The 23,702-nt window shown below is 36.1% G+C and overlaps 1 protein-coding gene across 1 annotated transcript; it reads left to right on the top strand.

Annotated features, from left to right (window-relative positions):
• Nucleotides 1-111: 111 nt before the first annotated feature.
• Nucleotides 112-23,228, top strand: GABRA6 (gamma-aminobutyric acid (GABA) A receptor, alpha 6). The gene is made up of 8 exons (XM_010012506.1): nt 112-175; nt 1,422-1,642; nt 1,749-1,831; nt 2,433-2,576; nt 2,992-3,144; nt 7,555-7,814; nt 18,064-18,321; nt 23,135-23,228. The coding sequence occupies exons 1-8, from the start codon at nt 173-175 to the stop codon at nt 23,183-23,185; spliced, it is 1,173 nt and encodes a 390-aa protein (XP_010010808.1). The 5' UTR covers nt 112-172; the 3' UTR covers nt 23,186-23,228.
• The last annotated feature ends 474 nt before the right edge of the window (nt 23,229-23,702 follow it).

A 23,702-nucleotide genomic window follows, 5' to 3' on the forward strand; every position in this document is an offset into this window, starting at 1 on the left:
GGCGGAGGAGGACAAAGTCCCGCGCCCCTCCAGCTCCCAGCCCGCCGGCTCTTTCTGGTGCCTCGAGGGGTCCAGCTCCGTGCCCAGCGCGTCTCTGTGTCCCGCAGGCGCCGTGACTGAAGTCAAAACGGACATCTACGTGACCAGCTTTGGGCCGGTGTCCGACGTGGAGATGGTAAGGGCCCCGCTTGCCACCCCTGCTTCGCTTTCCCGGGATTCATTACGGTGCCATCTGAGTTGACCGTCATTAAAGCAGATTATGAGGCTTAATCTTCTTGACAATCTCTCGAGTCCAGCAGAGTGGTTTGGCTGGAGCTGCATATAGATATTTCTCCAGCAGAGTCAGCCAGGGCATGGCCCAGGCCCGAGGCTGGGCACAGAATGCAACACTAGCCACAGGTGAGGGCACTGATGAGAGGTCAAAAATGCCACTTTAACCTCGTTAAGAAGATTGTAAGCATCTGTGGCCCAACACATAGGTTTGCCCAACACCATCAAGGCTGTGTGGTATGAGACAACCTAATGTACAGCTCAGTGCCATGTCTGAGACACCTGTCCCTTGTCATGCTGGGTCCCCCCAAAGTCATGTGGCTGCAGACATGGGTTAAGTCTGTCAATTACAGCAGCAGCACCCCTCTTCCACCCCCGCCCCGGAAAACATTGAGCCATCAGAGTGAGGATGGCATTGATGTTCTTGTTCTGGAAATCAACTCTGATGGCTGTTTTTGCTGTTGTATGTTTCCTCCAATACCTGCCAACCTGTGCCTGCAGTCCAGTTTGCAGGCTAGGAACTGTGGCACCAAGATACAACAAAAAGGTTTTCCACCTCTCTCCATCAGTCAATCTAAGGGAAGGCATAACCTTGATGCCTTACAAAATTTGCTTCCAGCCAAGGTTTATCTCCATTTCCTAAACAACTTTAGAGAACTCCTTAGATTAATATTAACCATAATCCTACTGTGATGTGACTCATATCAGTCCTTTCTTTGTCAATATCCAAAGTAAGATGCAGAAGAGGCACTGAACATGTCTTTTTGTTCCTAGCAATTAAACATTGATTGTTTTTGCACTTTGAAAGGATACTAAATTAGACATTTGTATTTCCTTAGATCTCAGTCAGTTTGAATTAAATTATTATTTCTGAGAGGACAAAGATTTTTTTTTCCCTTACTCATATAAAATTATTTGTTCACTCATTAATTTGTAACTATTATTTAGATGAAAAGAAAATATTTCTCTAGACCACGCTTTTTTTTTTTTTTTTTAGTAGCTACTTTATGGTAATAGGATTAAGTGTTTAAGTAGTAAATGAAATGCCACTGACATGTGCGTTCGGTTCTTTCATGGAGTTACGGTATATACAGCAACTTGGGACTGGGTGACCACCAGACATAAGCCAACCACCTATTTGTTTTCCATAGGAATACACAATGGATGTTTTCTTTCGGCAGACATGGACCGATGAGAGGTTGAAGTTTAGTGGGCCAACTGAAATTTTGAGATTGAACAATTTAATGGTCAGTAAAATTTGGACACCAGACACATTTTTTAGAAATGGAAAAAAATCAATTGCTCATAATATGACAACTCCTAACAAACTTTTCAGAATTATGCAGAATGGAACTATTCTTTACACAATGAGGTGAGAGCCTGTTCTTTTGCTTTTCGTTGACCTTTCTTTTTGAGTCTTTCAGCAGTGATCCCACATACCACTTTTTTTCATTGTCATCTACTATAATGTATTCTAGACTAACCATTAATGCTGATTGTCCTATGCGGTTGGTGAACTTCCCTATGGATGGACATGCTTGTCCATTGAAGTTTGGAAGCTGTAAGTTTTTCCATATCTTTCAGTTTTTTATAGTAATACATTTGGTCTACATGTACGTAAGAAGATCAGAAGTGAGATCCTAGAACACTACTTAATGACGTAGCTGAAATATATTGTATATTTCTTATACTAGAATCTTACTTTCTTCTCCGAGACTCAAACTATTCATAAGGAAATGGATTTAATCACTGAAGGGTGACTGTTGTAACATATTTTATTGTTTATTATTCTTACACATCTAGTTGTCAAGGTGGGTCATTCAGCAAGTCATAAAAGCTGTGGTACGTTTACTACATTTAGTTTTGCAAACATTTCGTTGATCTGTGATAATCCATTTTGAAAATATTTAGTTGAGCTGTGGTGATCTATGTATGTGTTTCATAGCAAATTAAGAAACAAAAGTTGGTGTCTTATGGGGTCCCATCTCAGCCATTCTCTTATTGCTGATTTTTTTTTGCATTTTGCCATTAATGAGGTTAGGAACTTGTTGAAGCAGGATATATGTTGCTGTAGGTATTCAAGCCACAAACAGGATCATGCACTTTTTCAATTACTTACAGATTACATAATTAATAATTTAATTTCCCCCTCTATAATTCAGATGCTTATCCAAAAAGTGAAATAATTTATACATGGAAAAAAGGACCCCTGCATTCAGTAGAAGTACCACAGGAGTCTTCCAGTCTCCTCCAGTATGACCTCATCGGACAAACTGTGTCTAGCGAAACAATTAAATCTAACACAGGTAAGACGTAGCCGTGTGAGAACTAGTGACATTATAAACACCTTGAAAATAAATCACACTTCTTTTTCATGTAGAACTAAATTAGTTTGATTATCATTTGCCATGTAAAATCTTTGGAAGGACTCTAACCATTTTCTCTTAAAAGATTTTCAATACGGTCTGTTAAAGCATACAATTTTTCATGCAATTCTTCTGAATTCCCACTGCCTCCCTGCCCCAGTAAAAGCAATACATAAAATGAATATTATTCTCCTCTGTTTTTATAAGGTCAGTTACCTTTTTTTAATCAGCTTATTTTTATTATGCACCAGAAGGCCTGTAAGTGCTTTCCCCAGAACATAGCATGTTGGGTTTAAGCCAATAATGCTTACTCATATGTTGCCAAAATAATGCTTACAAACTTGTCTCTTAACAGGTGAATATGTAATCATGACAGTTTATTTCCACTTGCAAAGGAAGATGGGCTACTTCATGATACAGATATATACTCCATGCATTATGACAGTGGTTCTTTCTCAGGTGTCTTTCTGGATTAACAAGGAGTCTGTTCCAGCCAGAACAGTTTTTGGTACGCTGCGTTAAGGTCTTTGAACAGCTCAGCATCACGTATACCATTAATTCATTACTTTCATTGCTTGTTTGTTTTAGGCGAATATTCACTTCAGCTGCTCTATTTCCATCTTCAAAGGAAAATAGGCTACTATCTCATTCAGACATACATTCCATGCATCATGACTGTAGTCCTGTCTCAAGTTGTGTTTTGGATCAACAAAGAATCTGTTCCAGCAAGAACTGTGGCTGGTATTTGTGTTTTGTTCTTTCATCTTTCACTTCATTCACTGTATGGAATCCATTGCATCAAACAGCAACTGTAATCCAGTGGGGATTGGAAAAGATAGCTAGTAGGTTTCAGTGAACAAAAGTAAATACTAAAATTAAACCAAATGATATTCAACCTCCCCACATGGATCAAAATTCTTTACTCAGAATGTTTGGTTAACCAGACTTGTTTGTGATGTTTTTCTTCTCAATATATTTTCTTTGTGCAGGAAGGGATGATTCCAGAGTAAAGGTCAACCTCTTAATTTTTAAAGTATTTTTCTATTGATTTATTAGCTTCTGAAACCAATCTGAGTTAAAGCTTTAGGAAAAAAATAAATCACATAGGATGGAATTAATCTCATCTGACATAAGGTACCTCATCTAGCACTTATTCTCAAGTCTTCTCTTCCCCTTGTCTACACAGTTATCTAAACAACTAGCAAGGAATTTAGATGAATAAAGTAAAGTGAGAGGAATTCTGTCCCTAGCACAGGTTGGAGCTGTAATATGAAAGGCATGTCCATATTGCACATTCTTTCCAGTGGTTTGAATTAATGCTCCCAAAGCTGTGAGTTTTGTTTCCTTGATTTTTACTGTGTGCTCTTCTGTTAAATTGGACAAACCCTGCCAATTCAGTATTGATAGGGCTCTAAAACTGCACTCGTTGTTAAGGGGTAACTTTCACTAACTGAATTGTTGTTTCTAGAAAATCGATCAGAAAAATACTAAGCAAAAGTAATAAAACTTGTCAAAAACTTCATGAATCCACTATCCATACATATATATTTTGCAATCCTATGTTCTTTTAACATAGTATTTCTATTGAAAAAAATCCCTTTGTAAGACTTGTTTTCACTAACAAAAAGTCAGCTATATATTCCTTAAGCATAAATTGATACAAGTCATAATTAAAAATTAGTGTATAATTGTAGTTAGCAGGCTACAGATTTTTTCTGTTTTATTTCAGTCAGTTGATGTTTCCTACCTGAATGGGATGGTATTCATAAAAGCATTGCAGACTTTTAGGAATGCGAAGTGAACAGAACTTCCTCAGGTGCCTCTTAAGGAAGATCAACACTTTTGTTCTTGAAATTCTCATTAGGAGCTAGGATGCAGTTTGGGATCATTAAGCACTTAAAAGTATTATTATCTGGCAATTGGGATTTCTTTAAATGCTTAAAAATATGAAAATATCAGGCAATAGATTTTCAAGGATGTTTTTTGCAATTGAAGCGTAAAATATACTGGAGGTTTGTACACCAAACATGATGGTACCTGATTTGGCTTTATATTGCATCTCTGGACTTCACAGTAACATCCTCTACATTTTGAGTAAAACATATTTGCTGCCTACTGGGGAGTGGAAGTCAGTTCTTTATGCTTGAAGTAATGTGCAAATATGTCTTTAGCTGATCCAGTAACAAAAACACAGAGACCCTAAACCCTGGAATAACAGCTCTTGGATATCATACTGAAGGGTAAACATAGAATTAGAAACAGATTATATTTTATTAAAATAGTAAAATAGACACCTTTTTCAGTATTGTGAAAAATTAGTCATGGTGCATTTTAAAAGAATATTTCAATCCTTGCTCCATTCCTATTTCTCCCAGGCACAATCTGAATTTATAGTCCTTACTAATTCAAAATCCCATGGACTCTGAATAGCTTCATCTAAGGAAGACAAATTCCATATAACAAAAAAAGACTTTGAGGCCCCAGCAAAAAAAAACCAACCAAACAAACTGGTTTAAAATGGAGAAGTCAGTATCCTGTCTTTATTGTTTTGCAATTACTTGAATTTATAAATTTTTAGTTTTACTTCTGAGTTCCCAAACTGTAAGTTTGAGACAAGAGAAATTAAGAGCAGAAGAATAACAACCATGTGCACAAACCATTTTTTCAGAACAAATAAATTTAGCAACAATATTTACCCCCAAAATGGATGACAATTATCCTTTGCAGGATTATTGTAATTGTAATACTACAATAAATACTCTGAACATTTTTGCAAAGATAAATTAACAATCATAAGTACCTACTCTTTACAGACCTGCAAGTGAAAAAACACTTGAAGAGACTCTTGTGTTCCTTATAATTGTGCCCTTGGAAAGAACAGCAGGTAGCTAATATTAAGTTACTTATTTAATGTGGAACTATGTATGTAGCTATGCATACACATACATACGTATATATATGTGTGAAGTTTTAAGAAGCATGGCAATATCAGAAATAACTTAGAATACGAAGCATGGTTACTGGAGGTCTAATTTTGAGTGTGCTCTGACTCCAAATAGCAGTGGCTATTATTTCACATTTTTATGTGCCTTTATCTAATCTTTTTTGTTGCTAGCAAAAAGTTCATCTGTTATTTTGCAGAAAGGTAGCAGTCAGCTTCTACCTTCCCAGCAGGTCACCCTAGGAATTTTAAATTAATATCTAGTCTCAGACAGCAAAGGAGCTTGGGGTTTTTTTGTTGTTGTTTCATTTTTTAGCAGGAAAAGATAACATATTTCATTATTTGCATTATGTAACAGATTCTTCAAAACTTACCAAGGAGTGTTCAAAGTGGAAAGACAAGGGTAAACAATCATCAGTTACACAGTTTACCAACTGTAATTTGGCATTCAGTTTGATAAAGTAGTTTTCCACAGTGCAGAGGATTTCATCAATATTCATTCCACATTGAGAGAAGTCTTATCTATAGCTGCAATAGAATAGGAGTCCTATTCCTAAGTTTAAATTCCCACTGTAGTAAGTTTTTATTCAGACACAGAATATATCATTTTTATTACTAACTAGCACATGGACAAATTCTAATCTAATCACACATCATATTGAAAAGTTCATTCTGGACCTTTGAAACTGCAATATATCTCAGCACACTTGTATTCATATTATAAAATGAGGCTGGCAGATTTGGGAAAAGTAGAGATCCTACGTATTTTTATGCTATCTCCTATTTGCATTTCATTAAAACATGTTAAGCAATGACATTGGGATGTAGTTAACCTCAGACAGCTGGCAAGCTACATCATGTGAAAGAGTTGCAAAAAACCTTCTGAAAATAATCAAGTCACCCTGTCTTGATGCTGCAATATGCAATGACACTGCATCCTTTCCACTGAGCATCATTCATAGCATATTGATTCATCATCACAACATGGCATTATAACATCTTTTGCTTTCCCACCTACCCATTCCTAACTGCAGAAAAAAGCAGAAGAGGCTATTCTCCACCTTAATGTCTTTAAATACCAGCAGTTTTCACATTCTAGCAGGCATAATTATAAGTAAACATGAGTCACAGAGGCTTATATGTTAATGAGTTTGTTCTTGCACTTTTTGCTTGTAAGAGGCAACAGTGAGGAGTAGGTATATTTCCTACATTATTAATGCTATACACTCCAAAACAGAAAGAATAAATTCAGGAATTCACTTGAAGAACACTATGAGGCCCATGAGCAACAAGACTAGATTTGTGAAAATAGATAAGCAGCTCTAGAGAAGTAGCTTTTCTGTCCTTCCATATTTGTAACTATGGGGGCCTTCAAATCAAGGTACTGTTAGTGAATCTTAAATAAAGTATCCAGTGATGAAAGGCGATAGCACAGAGAACCAAACTCTTGTTACTTTGAATATTTGGACCATAGCCTACCACTGATTTTTAATGCAGAATTTGATTGATTCAGTGAAGGTTCTGTAAGCCACGATCTGTCTTGTGTAACAACAGGAGAAAAGAGGGGATCACTGTTGGGAAATGGCAGTCTGTTAATCTAGGTTTCTGCCAAACAGTCCACGTACTAACCCCTCAAGTAAAGGAAGCGTCTTTCCTAGTTTGAGCCTGAGTTTTGATATACCCATGTTTATCACAGTTCTAAGAAGGTGCATCATGTAGTATGTAGTTATTTAATTGTGAGTCTGCTCAATGTATTAAAGAAGTTCGTTTAGAACTTTTAGATGCTTAAGCCAGTATACATGAGTTATTTAAGAATACAAAAAGCAGTCTTGGTGGTTAGCTGTTATGTAGGATGACAGCTAAAACCAAAAAGGAGTTGTTGGATTTTCTTTTTTTTTTTTTTAAATATATATGAATTTAAGAGTAGCAGGGTTGAAGCAAAGTTCTAATGCCCCATTTCTTTCTCTTATTTTCAAGGAATCACTACAGTTCTAACAATGACCACCTTAAGCATCAGTGCACGCCATTCTTTGCCCAAGGTGTCCTATGCTACCGCCATGGATTGGTTCATAGCTGTGTGCTTTGCCTTTGTCTTCTCTGCACTTATTGAGTTTGCAGCTGTCAACTACTTTACCAATCTTCAGACTCAGAGAGCAATGAGGAAGGCAGCCAGGGCAGCAGCACTGGCAGCAGCACTATCAGCAGCAACTGTACCGGCAGAGGACGAGATTGTCTCGGTAATTGCTTGCTTTTCTGATAATAAGCATCATATAGGAAGAGGCAGCTGAAGTAGTGAATGCAAAACAATATTAAAATGATCTTAACCTGAAAGAGACTATGTAACCAGATCATGTCTACTTATCAAAGATATTGTTCTTATTTGAGAAAATGAAAAGTCTTCATTTATCCATACTGTCTATTTAAATTTGAGATATGATTTACTGGAGAGATGTTTATTTGGTAAGATATTTAAGGAAAGCCATTAGGCTGTTATCCATAATATTTCTCTTGAGCGATGCTGTAGGCAGTGTGGTCAGGCAGCTGTGGTTCTCTCAGTAAGTCTGCAGAATTTGTGGGATGCTGTACAATGCAGTGAACATGTGCATTGGCCAGATGATTATGGGATCACTGTAGTACACTGGTACATACCATAAGTGGGTCATCTGGAAGAGAAATTAGCCTTTATATAAACTTGGCATCTGTTATTTTCATAAAAATCTGTGTTGGTGGAAGCTTGGGGAAAAAAAACATAAATGTAAAGATTAAGGATAAATTTTAGTACATGCAAAAGACAGGAAGGCTTTCTAGTATCAAAAAAATATGTCAGAATTGCTTATAAGTATTATTCCTTACATCTTGGGCTAAATAATGAATGCTGTCTCACAACATATGTTAATAAATTTATCACTGTAGCCCTCCTGTTTTCAGGAACAAAATTCCATTTTGAGAAGAGTAACAGAATTTCAATGACCTTCTGTAAAACCTTTGAGTGTCTAGTTGAATAATGAAGTCAGTCTATGAGCTGTTGAATATCAGGGCAACACCTTACCCATCATACAGTAGTTTTTCCACATTTGCTTATAAGGAGCAGTTAAAGTTATAACATTTAGGTATATTTTAACTGTTAAATTCATAATTGAAAAGTTCCATATAATAGTGAAACCAAAGCTCTACAGCATCTTGTTACTGGTCCTCACTGGAGCTAATCAGCAAATGTTCTTCAACTTGGAAGCACTGTGCTTGTAAGCGATATTGTATTTTGCTTACAATTTTATTAATTAATTAAAGTTTTAATAAAATAATGCATTTTATTTTTACTAAATATATAAATGCAAAACCAAGCAAATCTTTATACATTTTAGCTCAGAACCACAGCTTTTTCATTTGTTTTTTAAACTACAGTTACATAAAGAAATACAAAAGGCGGCCAAAAAATTTAAAAGGAGCTTGGAAGCAAATATTTGCAGAACCTTGCCCTCATTTTGAAGTGACAGCCGAAAGGCTGGTTGAGTTTTGGCAATATTTGCAATGTTCATATCTGCATTTATTTTAATACTGTAAACTTCAGTAATTACATTTAAACCTTACAAAAATGAATGGAGGGTAAAGAGAGTACACATTTACCAAGATTTAGGACATACTTTCCCCCTCCTGAATATCATATTTGCCTGAGAAGTACTCTGAACTGAATGAGCAGAACATTGCAACAGTAGAATAGTGTAAAATAGCAAAAATACTAAGACTGAAGGAACTTTAAAATGTACTAAAGCTTCATTTTTATTCTTTTGTTGACTTTTTGAGGGCAAGCTATCAGAAAAAAGGCTAAAAGGATCACTTGGCTTTATGTAGCATGAGGAAAATATTGATAGCTGCTATGTAAAGCAGAGGAACAAGAGCTTTGATTTCTCCTACACACACTTCCTTATTCAAATTTGAGTTAATCATAAGAAGGTTTCCAAGAAGGAAAAAAACCAAAACCAAAACCAACCCCACTTTTTTTTTTAATTGAAGTCCCTGCTAAGTGATTAGAAACCAGTTTGGCCAACTCTGCACTTGCTACTGCTGCTGAGTTCACAGCAGATGCTACAAAGCCTCGCTGCCACCACCCCTTCCCCATAACTCTCTGAAGGTATAATAGAACATACTCCTGATGTTTGTGGCTCCTCCAGTACTTGTGGGCAAGATTTACACTATCTCTGTATCATTGTAGACCAAGCTAAGCACAGACAACAAAACTGCCATTGAACAAATTCTTAGAAGAAAATAAAAGACTTCAAGTTTCTTATCAAGCTCTTCAGCCACAAACAGCACAGAGTAAAACTGAAGACACACATTCCTCATTTTGTAAACATTTACTTGTTAGTTTTTCCAGGTAAAAAACAAGCAAAAAATAAGTGTCTAGGAATAAAGATCTAGGAAGCACACTGCAACCATTTTCTCAAGAAAATTATTTACAACTAGCTAACAACGTACGTATTTAGAAGAGTAATAAAGCCATTAACATCAGGATCCCAAAGTAAACTTAGTCTCTAAACCAGCCCAGAGTGTCCACAAAATTCTATAGTCTTGATCTTCCTCAAAGCTCATATTATCCAAGGCATTAATTTTCAAGCTCTGCAAGTCCACCACTTTTTTCTCACAGGACCAGTTCTCTATGAGAATGCACCTCTGCAGTAATAGAAAAGGCAAAATCAATGAGATCATAAAAATGAAGGGTACTTACATTTAAAGTAAAGATGATGTCATCAAAATGGCTTCTGGATGAATTAACTATTGGATTTAAAAGGTCCCGTTCCAGAAGGGCATGCTGGGAAAAAGAGTAATTACAGGATAACAGATTTTCATAAGCTTTTTTGTTTTTTTACTTCCTTTTCTTGTGTGGTGAAGTTAAGGGGGAAAGAACTTCTATTTGTTGTCACATAGATGGATGTACTGCAGTCAGTGATATAATTTCAACTGAAATAGACCTTAACTAGCTAATCTGAATGCTAACACTGTAGTTGGCACAGGCTGATTGCATGAGTGTATGACCACTTCTCCAGAATTATCATCCTCTACTGACCTTTGAACTTCTACAGCTATGTTACTATCTTAGAGCAGTTATGTTTAAATAAGGCACACAGCATAATAGTCTTTTTCTTGATGTAGGAGCTGTTTCTGAGGTCCTGATTTCCTCTTTGGTGCCCCATACCTCCCAGCTTGTTACATTTGTTTGCCTCTAAGTTTTTTTCATTACTTGTTCATCCATTTTTTTCTGTTTGGTTGCTACAATGCCCAATACTTATTATCTATCCCCTGTGTAATTCATCTTACCTCTCCTGCTCTTCATTTTGCCTTTTCTCCCCATTTACTCTGCTTCTCTTCTTAAGGTTTTTTCCAATTCACTAGAAAAAAAAGAATCCTATTAGAATCCATGTCTTATACATTACAATGGTTTTGAAGTACTTCATTCAATTAAAAGAAATTAATTAAAATCTTTCCCTTCTTCTCATACCCAAGGCTTCTCTTTTCTAATCTGTGACATTTTTTAAGGGTTTGGGGTTTCTTTTCTCTTTTGGATAGGATAGTAAAGATTTTCATCCACTTGTAATGCCAGTGTTTTCATTTGTGATTTTTAAGTGCATGAAAGTTGTCAGAATTTTAGCTACATGAAAAGGCAGGTATAGATTGAAGAATAGTGAACAATGTTAAAAATGCTTATGGCCCTCTGCATGTAAAAGAAATCAGATGATGTTTTTACATCAAGAATATTTCTGAGGATTGTGAAGGTTTACTTAGTTTTAGGGAGCTCATTTGCAAAAATAAAAGTGAAAAGATTTACTTACTTGAAAATTTTCATGGCTATACAATTGTCAATGGACTTCTATTACCAGTACCAACATTAAAAGTAGCAACATAGACTTTTTTTGTTTGTTTTTAATAATCTATTATCTTGAATTACCTGAAGAGTGGCTAAAGAACACTGTGGTAGGAATAACCTTAGGTGGTCTGAACTAGTAATTTCTGTATGACAGGACACCCATTCTCCTGTTCTGTATGAGAAGCCCAGAGAGACAGTTTTGGTATAAAAGAAAATTTAAAGGAGTTATAAACCAGGCAGTTAGAAGCTTTTGCTGCTTGAGTGAGGGCCTATACATCAAGATAAATGTATTTGCAGAATATATAATTTTTTCATTCCAAATTAACTATCTTTCCTGAAAGAAAACACTCAACAATTTTTAAAAATACTATCAGAAAGCCTCATTCCCCCTTCAGTCTAGTTAATTTTATTTAAAATCTTGTTTCATTCAGATGAAAAAACCTTTTTCTCACAGGCTTTTATATTGTAGCCAAAAAACCTGTGCGCTCAGAAAAGAAAGATGGCAGAAGACCAAATCCTGCTCTACTGTACTAATGAAAGCAGGAGAAACTCTACTCAAGTAATGACTACGCTGGTTTCAGTAAGAGAGACAATGGTCTAACTATGTGCTCTGTTAACTGATGACAGCCCAGCATGCCTGGTCTGGTTCCAGGAACACCACTCTATTTACCTCAGTTAACTGCGAGCAGAATTTGGCTTGCTGTCTTCGTCAGCTGCAGGCAATCCCTGCGTGAAATACAAAACTATGGGTGTTCCACTCCAAAACACGATGGCAACAAGCTGAGTAGTCATCTGGACCCTGACAGAAACCTGGTTTTATTCATATGGTGATCAAGCTTATTCTAGCATGTCAAAACTAAATGCGCTAATCTTACATATATATATATATACACACACACACATATATATAAAACATTATGGCATTTAGGTTTTTAATCCATTTCAAATCGTGTATTTTCTATATCAATCATATTCTTTCATCATTCTGGCTTCCTTTGTCCAGGAATATCCTAATGCTGGAAATATGCTGGGTAAGGGAAATTGGTGATACTGTGTGTAGTACACCATTTGAAGTAATGCTCTGTGAGGTGGTCAGGGAGTACACACCATGGATCAAAAGACATTCTACGTGAGAGAGTACATGTAAAAGACAAAAGATTATTACAGGGTGGTAGCTTGATTATAGTTATGTTCTGAAAGATCTGTTGTTTCAACAGAAAACAGCACAGAGCACTGAAAAATACTGCTGGGAGAGTTTCTTTCTCCCTACAAATAGCCTTGTCCCTGTGTTTCAAAATAACATGGCTTGGGCAGAAAAGGATTCTCATTCTCTTTAACAACTCTGCCCAACTGCAGAGCAGCCTTATGTCACTTTGGTATAGGGGATTTAGTTTTCTATAATCATGTCAGAATATATTGTGTATGTTTAATGAGTATCATAGCATAAGTGAAAGGAAAGCACTTCTATTTGGATTATCAACAAACCTTTATGAGATCAATTTAGAAACAACTATAGGCAGTAAAGTTTTGACTGAGAACAAGCACTTTCAATAGGTTAGGGAGACCTTCCTACATCTACACAGTTGGAGGTTATCAAGTGGACTATTTAAAACAAACCTCAACTTTCAGTTATATTGACTTTTTGTCATCTCAACAAGGAAAGTAGATGCTGATTATTTGGTTCCAAGTTCAATATTTGTCTGATTGACAAAGCCAATGCAGGGCAGTAAGGAAGGCTTGGAAGTAGCTGGTAGCACACACCAAAATAAAGAAATTCAAGACGAATTGGATTTAGACATTTTTTTTGTTCAACATGGAAGTCTAATCCCAGTACCTTTTTTGCAGGGGGAAATTGAGAACAAAATTTTCTTAAGTTAAATTTGAGGCAAAAAAAAAAAAAAAGAAATCAACCTCTCTAGTGCTATTTGTGTAATTCTGTCTCATTCAGACATTCAAAGCAGTAGTTTCTCTATGCTACACAAATTTAGAAAAGTAAATGTAGAGACGGGGTAGTTCTGGACTGACACTGATAAATTTAAGAGCCAAACATGACTTTGAACATTTAAATCTGTTTAACACGAACACATAGAAGCTCTGTGCTAATTCCATTATTTTTTCTGATATGCTACATATAAACATTAGGAAGAGATTCTACAATACACATTCACATTGTAAAGAGAATTACTAGGATTCCAGTCTCTGCTCTCCTTAGTGCTTACCTGTTTTACATGACAGTGATTTTTATACAACAGGTGCATAGTACATTTTTCAAAGCTATGCTTTCAGCTTTTAATGCCTCTTCAGATTTTCCATGCAAAGTAAAACAGCTCTGAAGTAATAAGGTAACAACCTCTCCCACTAATCACCTTCACCTGAATGTTAGGCTATATTTTGAGAGGTGAATTTCAATCCCTTAAGGTTAAGAAAGAATTTTTACATGGCTTTCCTGTGTTTAAGTGAGTAATTTAACCTAACTGATTTAACCCTTTTACTAGGGTAAAGCACAAAGAAAATAAATTTCCATGTTATTCCTCTTAATATTTCTAGGAAAGGACACAGGATTCCTAAAAGATGCTGTTGTAGTTTAACCCCAGCCAGCAACTAAATACCATGCAGCTGCTTGCTCACTCTTCCCCACCCCCCGAGGGTGGGATGGGGAGGAGAATCTGAAGAAGGTAAAACCTGCAGGTTGAGATAAGAACAGTTTAAGAATTGCAATGAAGTAAACAATTATAAGAAATAATAAGAAGAAAAAGAGAGAAGGAGGAATAAAATTCAGGAAACACAAATGAGCACAATAGAATTGCTCACTACCTACTGACCGATGCTTATCCCATCCCTGAGCAGTGATCAGTGACTCCTGGCCAACTCCCCACAGTTTCTACACCAAACATGACCTTCTGTGGTATGGAATATCCCTTTGGCTAGTTCAGGTCAGGCATTCTGGCTGTGCTGCCTCCTGGCTTCTTATGCAGCTGATCACTGTCAAACCATGGGAAACTGAAAAGTCCTTGTTTTAGAGTAAGCACTGCTTAGCAACAACTAAAACATCAGGGTGTTATCAACATTCTCTAGCTCAAAAATCCAAAACACAGCACTGTACCAGATACTAGAAAGATATTTAACTCTATCCCAGCTGAAACCAGGACAGATGCCTAAAGCTATGACTATTTATGATTTCTAAACTATATTGAGCTTTTAATTATGCAGAACACTGTTTATAGACGTTTCCAATACACTGGTTTTGAATCAGATCCCACAGATAAGATTTGCAAAGAAATGTCTAAATTATAGGTCATAATGAATCTCTGGCATGAAATAGATACTTAAACTGCACAAGACTGTAAAAATTGATGCATGCCCAAAAGGAGATCTTACCTAACATGATGAACTTTCCTGCTGCATGGTGCTGCATACGGATTGCTCAGTGTTCAGTAGCTAAACAGTTTTTACAGATTGCACTATTGAATCTAGGGGCTAAACTATGCTTAACTCCCTCTTTGGGAGCTAAGCCATTAGCATGCAGTTTTATGTGTACGATATGAATGGCTGAAATTCTAACTACTAATGACACGGACAGGGAAAAAGAATGTTATATATTTCATTTACTATTCTGCCATGTACAGACACTCAGTTTTGGTCCTAGGGTTTTTTGGTGTGTTTTGTGTTATCAGCAGATTTCAATATCCAATAAAGAAAAGGAGGAATAACAGTTTTTTTTCTCTAAACTTTTAGAGTTTATTCTCATGAACCTTTTTTTACTACATTGCCCACAGGAAAGAGAGACATAAGTGAGTAAGAGGACAACAGGTACTCATTTGTTTAAAGTTAGTCAGTGTCTGAGTGCATATATAAGATACTCACGTTACTGCAAGGTATTTGTAGTACAAAGGAACAGAGAACAATAGAAAATTTTACAAATATGAATTACAGAAATCTCTTGAGGAAAAGAAACGTAGGAACAAAGCACATTCATAAATCACCATTAGCATCCATATAAAAATCAGAAAAAGCAGACAAAGAATACTGTTTACTCCAAGGTTATATATATGCTGTATTCTTTTAAATCTGGAAGCCAAGCAATTTGCTGAAAGCCTCCTGAGATATTCAGAGCAAATTCTAGTGATATTGATGAGAGTTGTGAGTGAGCAGCACCTTTACAGACAAGATGATACTGCTTTATGAGCTTTCCAGGGGATCAGTTAGCTAAGCTGCAAAAGATTAATAGAGGTCAGACTACATTTCACTTAGTCCATATACATACCAGTCTTTGCCTAGTCCAGTTTTATGGTATCTCACATTAAACAGTGATCTTGCAATCTGTTCTGTGTCACTGGGTAGTCATATGCAGTGACAAGTTCAATTGCCTGATTGGACTAACATTCCACACAAGTACAAGAGTACTCCTGTGAATCAGGATTTAGTAACTTAACAAAAATAATTATTTCATTATGACAGTGTGCCATGTTGCTCTTTCTACTTGTAAAACTGTCCCTACTATCTGAGTGGTTGGCTGTGTAAACTATGTAACATGGGCTATTCATTCCTGGTTTCTCTCTGTGTTTTGCTAAAGTTTCATGATGTCATTGTGGGTAATCTTTGTCAAAAGGAAAAGTTAAATCTAAATATAGTAGACAAATTACTGTAGCTGCTGTTCAGAGCTCAATTGTAATAATAAACTACATAGCTTCCTTTCACTGCCTCCTCCTCTTGGTTTAGCAGTGAATTCCAGGGAAAACTTACGAGTTGTAGCTCTGGGGCAGCAAGTCTGGTCTACAGTCAGCTACCATGCTGAGAATATCTTTACACATCTAAGATAAATTTGGACTTAAAATTCCATATCCTGGGTAGTGGTAGACAGGAAAATAGTCTTGATGCTGACTTGCTGGATGGGCTTATGAGGGTGTTAAAGGCAGTGTAAAGAACTACTCAGGAACCTTCTTAACAATTTATATCAACCAAACCATCTCCTCAGCAGGTGAAGAGCACGACAAAAGGCCGTTTTACTGAGACAGTGAAATGCACTAGTCCTTCCTGAACACTGGAATAGGCTGTTTTAGGTAATGAGAAGTTATCATTATCACCCAGCTGCTAGAATGGACCTTAACTGGCCCCAAAGTGGGAGTATAATCAAGTTAGTGCACTCCCCAAGTTCTGAGGATACACTGACTCCAAATGTTCCTATCTCCAAGTTGAGATGAAATCACATTGAGATAATCCTCCTTCTATAACAAAACCTCCTTCTACAGGAATGTGACTTACTAAATACTATAAATAAAATAATGACCAGGATTACACTTTTTCCAAGTGCCTATTCAGATGATCACAAAGTATTTACTACTTCTACATTCTAAATGCAGTCAGTACTGAACATCATCCACAGACCATATGCTACATCTGTTCTGCCTACTGTTAACTCTATCACCTCAGTACAATAACTCCTGATTCATGCTTGAGTGATCCAGAGCAGAATTTGACCCACCTTATACCAGAATATTGCAGATAAGAAGGGCTAAGATTCACCTTAACACTTATATATTTAGGAACCACTCATTCTCCACAAAAGGTCAAGCTATCTTGCAGTAAAGTGAGAAGCAGCTGCTTTACAACTTCTACAATTCAGTTCAAAGCAGAGCATAGGAACAAGACAGAATAGCAACTGGAATGAAAGCAGTAGCCCAGGCTTGGTTCGTCAGTCTGTTTATAGAGTGGGATTATTATGATGATTAGCGCAAGTGGACATGAATAACCCTCTTTCTGTTTCTATGACACATCTGTAGATCATCCTCCATTTAAATCTGTCTGTTGTTTGCTGTGTTACTGGAAAAGACAAAAACAAACATCTGTGTTCCAGATAGGCACAGCCCCAGAATATGAATGCCACTTAGTATCTATCCAAAACATGGTATTAATCATTTAATATGTAGATGGCAAAGTGGGAGAAGGAGGGATATGACAGGTTGGAAGTGTTGCTAGGTTGTAGAGGAAGAAAAAGAGCAATATGTAAGAGATATACAGAAAAGTCATTGCACATTTGAAAATGCAATTTCACACTACAGAAAAAATAATAGAATTTAGCATTCACATCTTAAAGCACCTGCAAACTTTGCCCCTTTCCTTTTATGCAGCAGTTTTCTAGCTCATCAGCAGATAGTTTGGGGACTAACAACAGTGCAACAACTTGACTCCTTTCAGTGGGTGTTTACTGATAGGCTCACACAGTGAAGACTGAGTTTAAGCCAGCCCATATGTGCTGCTTCGTTTAAACTTGATTCATATCTACATAAACTTCAGTCATACCAATATGCAATTTAGATAGACCATTACCTGCTTTTCCTTTTGGCTCCCTCTTTTCTTTTTCTTTCTCTCGTTTCCATTTATTACCCTGTCAAATATGGAAGCAAATTTTTTTAATATTTTTACAGCAAACTTTAGGCCACAGATGTATCTCTATATCTTTACATTATTTCTATGGTTTCCTTAGGTTGCTGTATAGCAAAGCAGCAGCAATAAAATCAGAAGGTTGAGTAAAAAGGTGGAGAGAAACCTAGTGATCACAAAACCTAAGACTCTGTATCCAAAAATTGCCTTTTACTCCCCTTCCCCTTTTCTTTTTTCTTCCACAGCATTCCGACTCCAACTGTAACTTGAAGAAGCGAGTAAACTCCGTAACATCTCAGGCAGATCAGTCTCCTGAAGCCAGCATAATATCAAATAGTGCATCCCAGTATCAACCAGCATCTGTTCCTCCACCAGTCCCACCACCACCACCTATTGGAGGCACAAGTAAAATAGACCAGTATTCCAGGATCCTCTTTCCAGTGGCATTTGCAGGATTCAACCTGGTATACTGGGTTGTTTACCTTTCAAAAGACACTATGGAAGTGAGTAGCAGAATTTCTGAATACTTGTTTATAACATGTAATATGTTTACTTGACCAATATTATTTTCATTGTTCATTTACTCTTGAACTCCAGTTAATCAGTCCTTTCTGAGTAAAGTTAGTGATAATAGTTTTCTTTAAAAGATCAGCTGTGGCTTACATTAGTAGTGGTACTCAGTACAAAAAGGCTATTTGAAGATGAGAAATGTAAACACTTATCTCTGCCACGTTCATGCACTGAGCAGAACACATTGTGTAAGACAATGTATGATGCCATTCTCAGTAAACAAACTAATCTTAAATCTTCCATTTCTTAATCTTCCTATCTGCAGTAAGAAATGGTAGAATTATCTATTGAAGCAATGCAGCGAAGGAGATAAGAACTTCAATATCTCCTAAGGTTTGCTCAATGCCGTAATAAGATAACAGTATCCCCAAAGAAGGTTGCTATTAATTCTAAACATTTACACATAGTGTGAAAAATTGACAGCTACAGTATACAGTTTGTGAATCAAGAGTTCCTGTTTTTATACACTTTAACACCAATTTTCCCTGTTTCTTCATACATCTGAACTGTTTTATGCAGATAAAGCTGCTAAATTGTTTGATTAAGTTCGCTCAAACCAGGCAGAGAATGATCATGTCTTTAGATATCCATAAAGTCCAGAAGAGACGTGTGCCCTGCAAACTGAGCATGTCCAGAATAATGAATCAGTAATTAGTTATTAAAAGCTTAATTCTTTAATGTTTTAATTCTCTATTTTTTCCCTTTTGCCTAAATACAGCTAATGGTGTCCCGTTTCCTTGGAAATAAATAAATAAATAAATAAATATATTGATTTGCTTCATTGCCATAGAGTTTTTGAATCTCACTTTACATTGCAATCATTATGATTGGTACATTTAGCTTTATTTAGGACAGCTAGAGAGATAATGATGGTATTTAGACAGTACCAAATGCACCAAGTCCCTTTATCAATAAAAACAGAGGCTGGCAATCTGGTAGGAGTGGTGAGCAGATTGTACCTTTATTTCCTAGATTAGAGATAAAGCAGGCCAAGGGAAATCTCATGGACAGCCAAGAGATGGTGCAGTTCTAAGTAAACAAGACAGTGCTGATCAGCTGATTGGTGGCATCTTGCCTCTGCTTGAAGCAGAGGCTACTAGCCTCTAATTTTGCTGATTTTTGCTACTAGTATGATCTGGGAAATGCTGTCTCTCAAAGATGGAGTGTGCTGCCAAGCAGCTTATATACGAAATCAGGAGTGCAGGAAGATAGGAGGCACTATCTCTTACAAATGTTCCTGCAGATGTCTCTCTCAAGAGGTCACAGCTGCTAACTCACGGCCATTCAAAATCTGCCCAATGCTAAATTTAACATTTGTGCCAGAGTTACTGATCCTGCTATTAAAATATTGACTATGTGTGCAAATTACTTATCTCAATCAGAGAAGGGAAGTATCTAAAAAGCACATAATCATTACAGCTTCTGTTTAGAAGCCAGTTCCTCAGCTTGTGTAGCTTACCATTACTCCAGTGATTTCATTCAACCATTCACATTTTGGATCTAGAAATATTTGGAACACAGTTGCAATTTCCCTTGGTAGTGATGAAATATTTACACTGAACCTTGTATATTAATAGTTATAGTAGAACTAAGCTTTTAAAATACTTCTAAAGTCTAGGACATAGTGGTGACTATAAATATTTTTAAATGTCACTTTTGCAAGCTAACAAACATGCTCACAAGCTCAGAAATTATGTTCTGTAGCCTAATAGAATGACAGGAATCCAGCATTAAGATTTGTAAAACAGAAAAGTACTGACAATTGGGGTATTTTGAATTATGAAGAATGTGAGCAATTATATAAAACATTGATCAAGCTCTTCTTCATAAATTACATTTTCTTGTTTGTGTACTCAAGTTGTAACTAATGATGATTGTGATATATATTGCTAGGTTTCTAATTTAATATGTTGTATCGCTTTACCAGTTGTTACTTTTAAGGAAATCCAGGATTATTTTTGCTTGAAAAATATATTAGTAATATGTGAGCCTTTCCATTCAAGCAGAGATACAAAAGTCAGGAGAGCAAACCATGGCATGCTTCAAGGCCAGTTCAACTGAATCACAGGCTCAAGTCCAAAAAATTAAATATTGGTACAGTATTATTCAGTTAAGAAATTTATTTTCATTTAGAAAATGCATTTTGTGCATATTAGCTTTTCTTGAGTTGCTTGTTTGTGTTCATTTGCCTTTTTGTTTAAAAACAAAATGGAAAAAGAATATAATCAGTTCATTGAAATAGCCAGATTTCCTGTGCAAAAGGTTTTGGAGTGCCGCTTTCTAGGATTTTGATTAGTGTAGTTTGGATGCAGAACATCATTCACCAAAGTCTGTCATTGTGGAGATCCCTAAGCTGAAAAACTACCTGTCTTTGGATGGTGCATATAGAATAAATCAAGCAATATGTCATCAATCTGTTTTTAAAAGCAGGACATTAGCACTGGAATCGCAGGTAATTTTCAGCTCATTATCTTCTGGCCAGACTCTGACTATGAAAGAAGTGCAAGAATCATTCTTTACTTCATGTTCTGGATTCTGAGCACCAGCTAGAATGAACAGGCTTGTTATTGTAATGGCACGGTTGCATGAAATGAGCAGCTCGCTCCTAAGATGTTTAGTAGTATTCCTGTGCACTAGAAAGCAGTTTTCTTATGACTTAAGTAATGGGCTGTATAGCACAGAAACGAAGTCATTCTTGTGTATTGTATCTGATAATATTTATAAGAACCTTGAGGCTTGAGTACTTTTTAAAGTGCTCCTTGCAGTAACTTTTTCTTCACCTTCCATTTAATTATTTATATATATTTTTCAGACAACCAGCTTAATCCCTCTTTCTGTTTCTGTACATATAAATTAAGGGTGTGTTAATTACACAGATGTTTTAGGATTTGGAAGTCTATAAAACGAAGGAGGCATTTCTAATAAAATGTATGCCTTTAAACATTTGGATCCTGTTTTTCAGAGCAACGAGGACCAGGCAGATAACAAGAGTATCTTGGGCTGAACTCTGTATTTGTACTTCCAAATGTACTGAATCAAGTCCAGTTTAGCAAACCAGGAAGTGTATTAGCAAACTTTCATTACAAAATTAATCTTTTGTTACATTTTAAAGCAAAATAGCAGCATTATTTGCATTAAAAAAACCCAACGTTGAAATTAAGTGCTTCAACTGAATGCTTTTCATATGTGTATGGGGCCTTAATATTTAAATAAATGGTTCTATTCCACAGTGAAGAAATGGGAAAACATTCAGCAGCAGTCATTGATATATGACTTGATACATGAGATATTTCATGTGAGCTAGTTTGCACATGGAGTAGCAGTAGCATTGCAGAGCAACAGTTATATTGCTAAAAACAGAAATGATGTTAATATAGTTGTCTGCCTGCATTTCGCTCAACAGCGTGTTGTCAGAACCTAATACAACCAAAGGACAACCAAAACAAAAAAAAGGAGGTACTTGAAGATACGTATATGAAACAATCCCCAGTTGAAATAGCAGATGCCAGTTTTTAGACCACAGAAAATGCTGATTACCTGTATGATAAGCCTCCCTTTCTCTCACATGGTTTTATAACTGTAATACTGACAAAGGCTTAACTATTACAATATCATTGTGCCATTTATAATATGAAAAAAATAAAGCATTTTAAGAGGACTTACTCCCTCACTACCTAAGGTCAGTTCGTAATTAATTTAAATGGAAGGTTTGAAGCTGTGACATTCCCACAATTTATGCATGCAAAATGGAACAGGCAGGTTTCTATGGAACACATTGTAAAGTACAATAATATCTGCCATCCACAAAAAGCTATATACAATAATAAATAATACATATTTGTCTAGATTAGTCAAGTAGAGAAGTTTTTCATAGGACAACAAATGTATCTGGCAAATGAGAAAAAGTTGTTCTAGATTTTTATTTTATCATACAGCATTTTTTGGTTTTAAATACTAATTTCTGACTGTGACCTTGACAGGTGAATTGCATACTTAATTTATTTTAATATTTTCTTGATTTAGAATGCAAAGAGTGCCCTTTTAATGAGAAAAATACAAGTATTTAGTCAACCTTTACCATATCATTCACAATGCATATGCTGTTCTCGCATCTTCTTACACATCTTTCTAAAGTAACTTCTCAATTTTTATATATAACTTTATATTAAAATTTTTAATGTTATCAAACACTCAATCATGGAGTGAATCAACCTTAAGAAAGATACGATGTTAAAGTTTTAATGATAAACTTCAGAAAAACAAAGCAGATGCCAGCCTTTATGTTTGGGAGCAGAGGAAGGTACATCACTAAATGTGCTGAGTGCTGGATGTTCGATGTAGAGAACGCAGTATGGTGGCAGAAATAGAGATACACAAGTTGAAGGAGAAGATGAGATGCTGATGATGTCAACTGGGAATAAACAAGAACAGAATAAAAAAACCAAGAACTGGAGAAGTATACAGCTTCAGCATGTTAATACTCACAAAGCTTGCAGTACATATTGTTACATCAGGTTTCAGTTTAAATACTGAAAAAATAAACTTCAGGAGAAAGTAGTCATTGCCATACATACTTACAGTTAAGCTTTGATGATCCAGTAATGAACATCCAATTCAAAGAGGATTCTCCCTTATAATGCAGTTCAGTTTTAAGTCTGATGAGACAGTTAGAAATCAGGTGATTTTGTTGGTTAATTTGTTGTCAACAACCCACAGTTTTAACTTCTCTCTAAACTTTTCTTCCAGTTTTTTGAACCTACTGCAATGCACTTTCGAAGTGACCTAGAGTCCAACTGAAGAACAGCTCAAAGTTTCAAAGAAATCACTGAAGGTCATGTGGGGTTGAAGGGACTCCAAGGGATTTGTCTGTCCACGGGTGCTCTCTATTTTCAAACATTGGAAGTGTTTATATTGGACATCACCTGGAAGCAAACTGGACAAATGAAAATGATAGAAACTGCACAGGGTTCTAACAATTAAGATATCTTACACTGATTCTGCAGTAAAAGTTGTTGTTAATTTATTTTGTTCAATTATCAAAGAATGTGTGTTTGATATAATTCTGTTTTAAAGAGTTGAATGTTTACATTGATACAAAATGTCAATAACAGGATTATTTTATTTTTTTATATACAATAAGGATTACTAAAATAAGCCTGATTCTGGACTGGTACAACTGAAAGTTTAGGTGTCACTAAAAGGTTAAGAGTTGCACTGATTTGCAGCACTTAAAATTGACTTAAAATAACATTAAGAAATCCTACAAAAGGAGCGGCAGTCCCATCATGTCTTCATAACCCTTTCATAGAAAAGA

Source organism: Nestor notabilis, unplaced genomic scaffold (assembly GCF_000696875.1).
Source record: "Nestor notabilis isolate BGI_N333 unplaced genomic scaffold, ASM69687v1 scaffold8864, whole genome shotgun sequence".
Classification (NCBI taxonomy): domain Eukaryota; kingdom Metazoa; phylum Chordata; class Aves; order Psittaciformes; family Psittacidae; genus Nestor; species Nestor notabilis.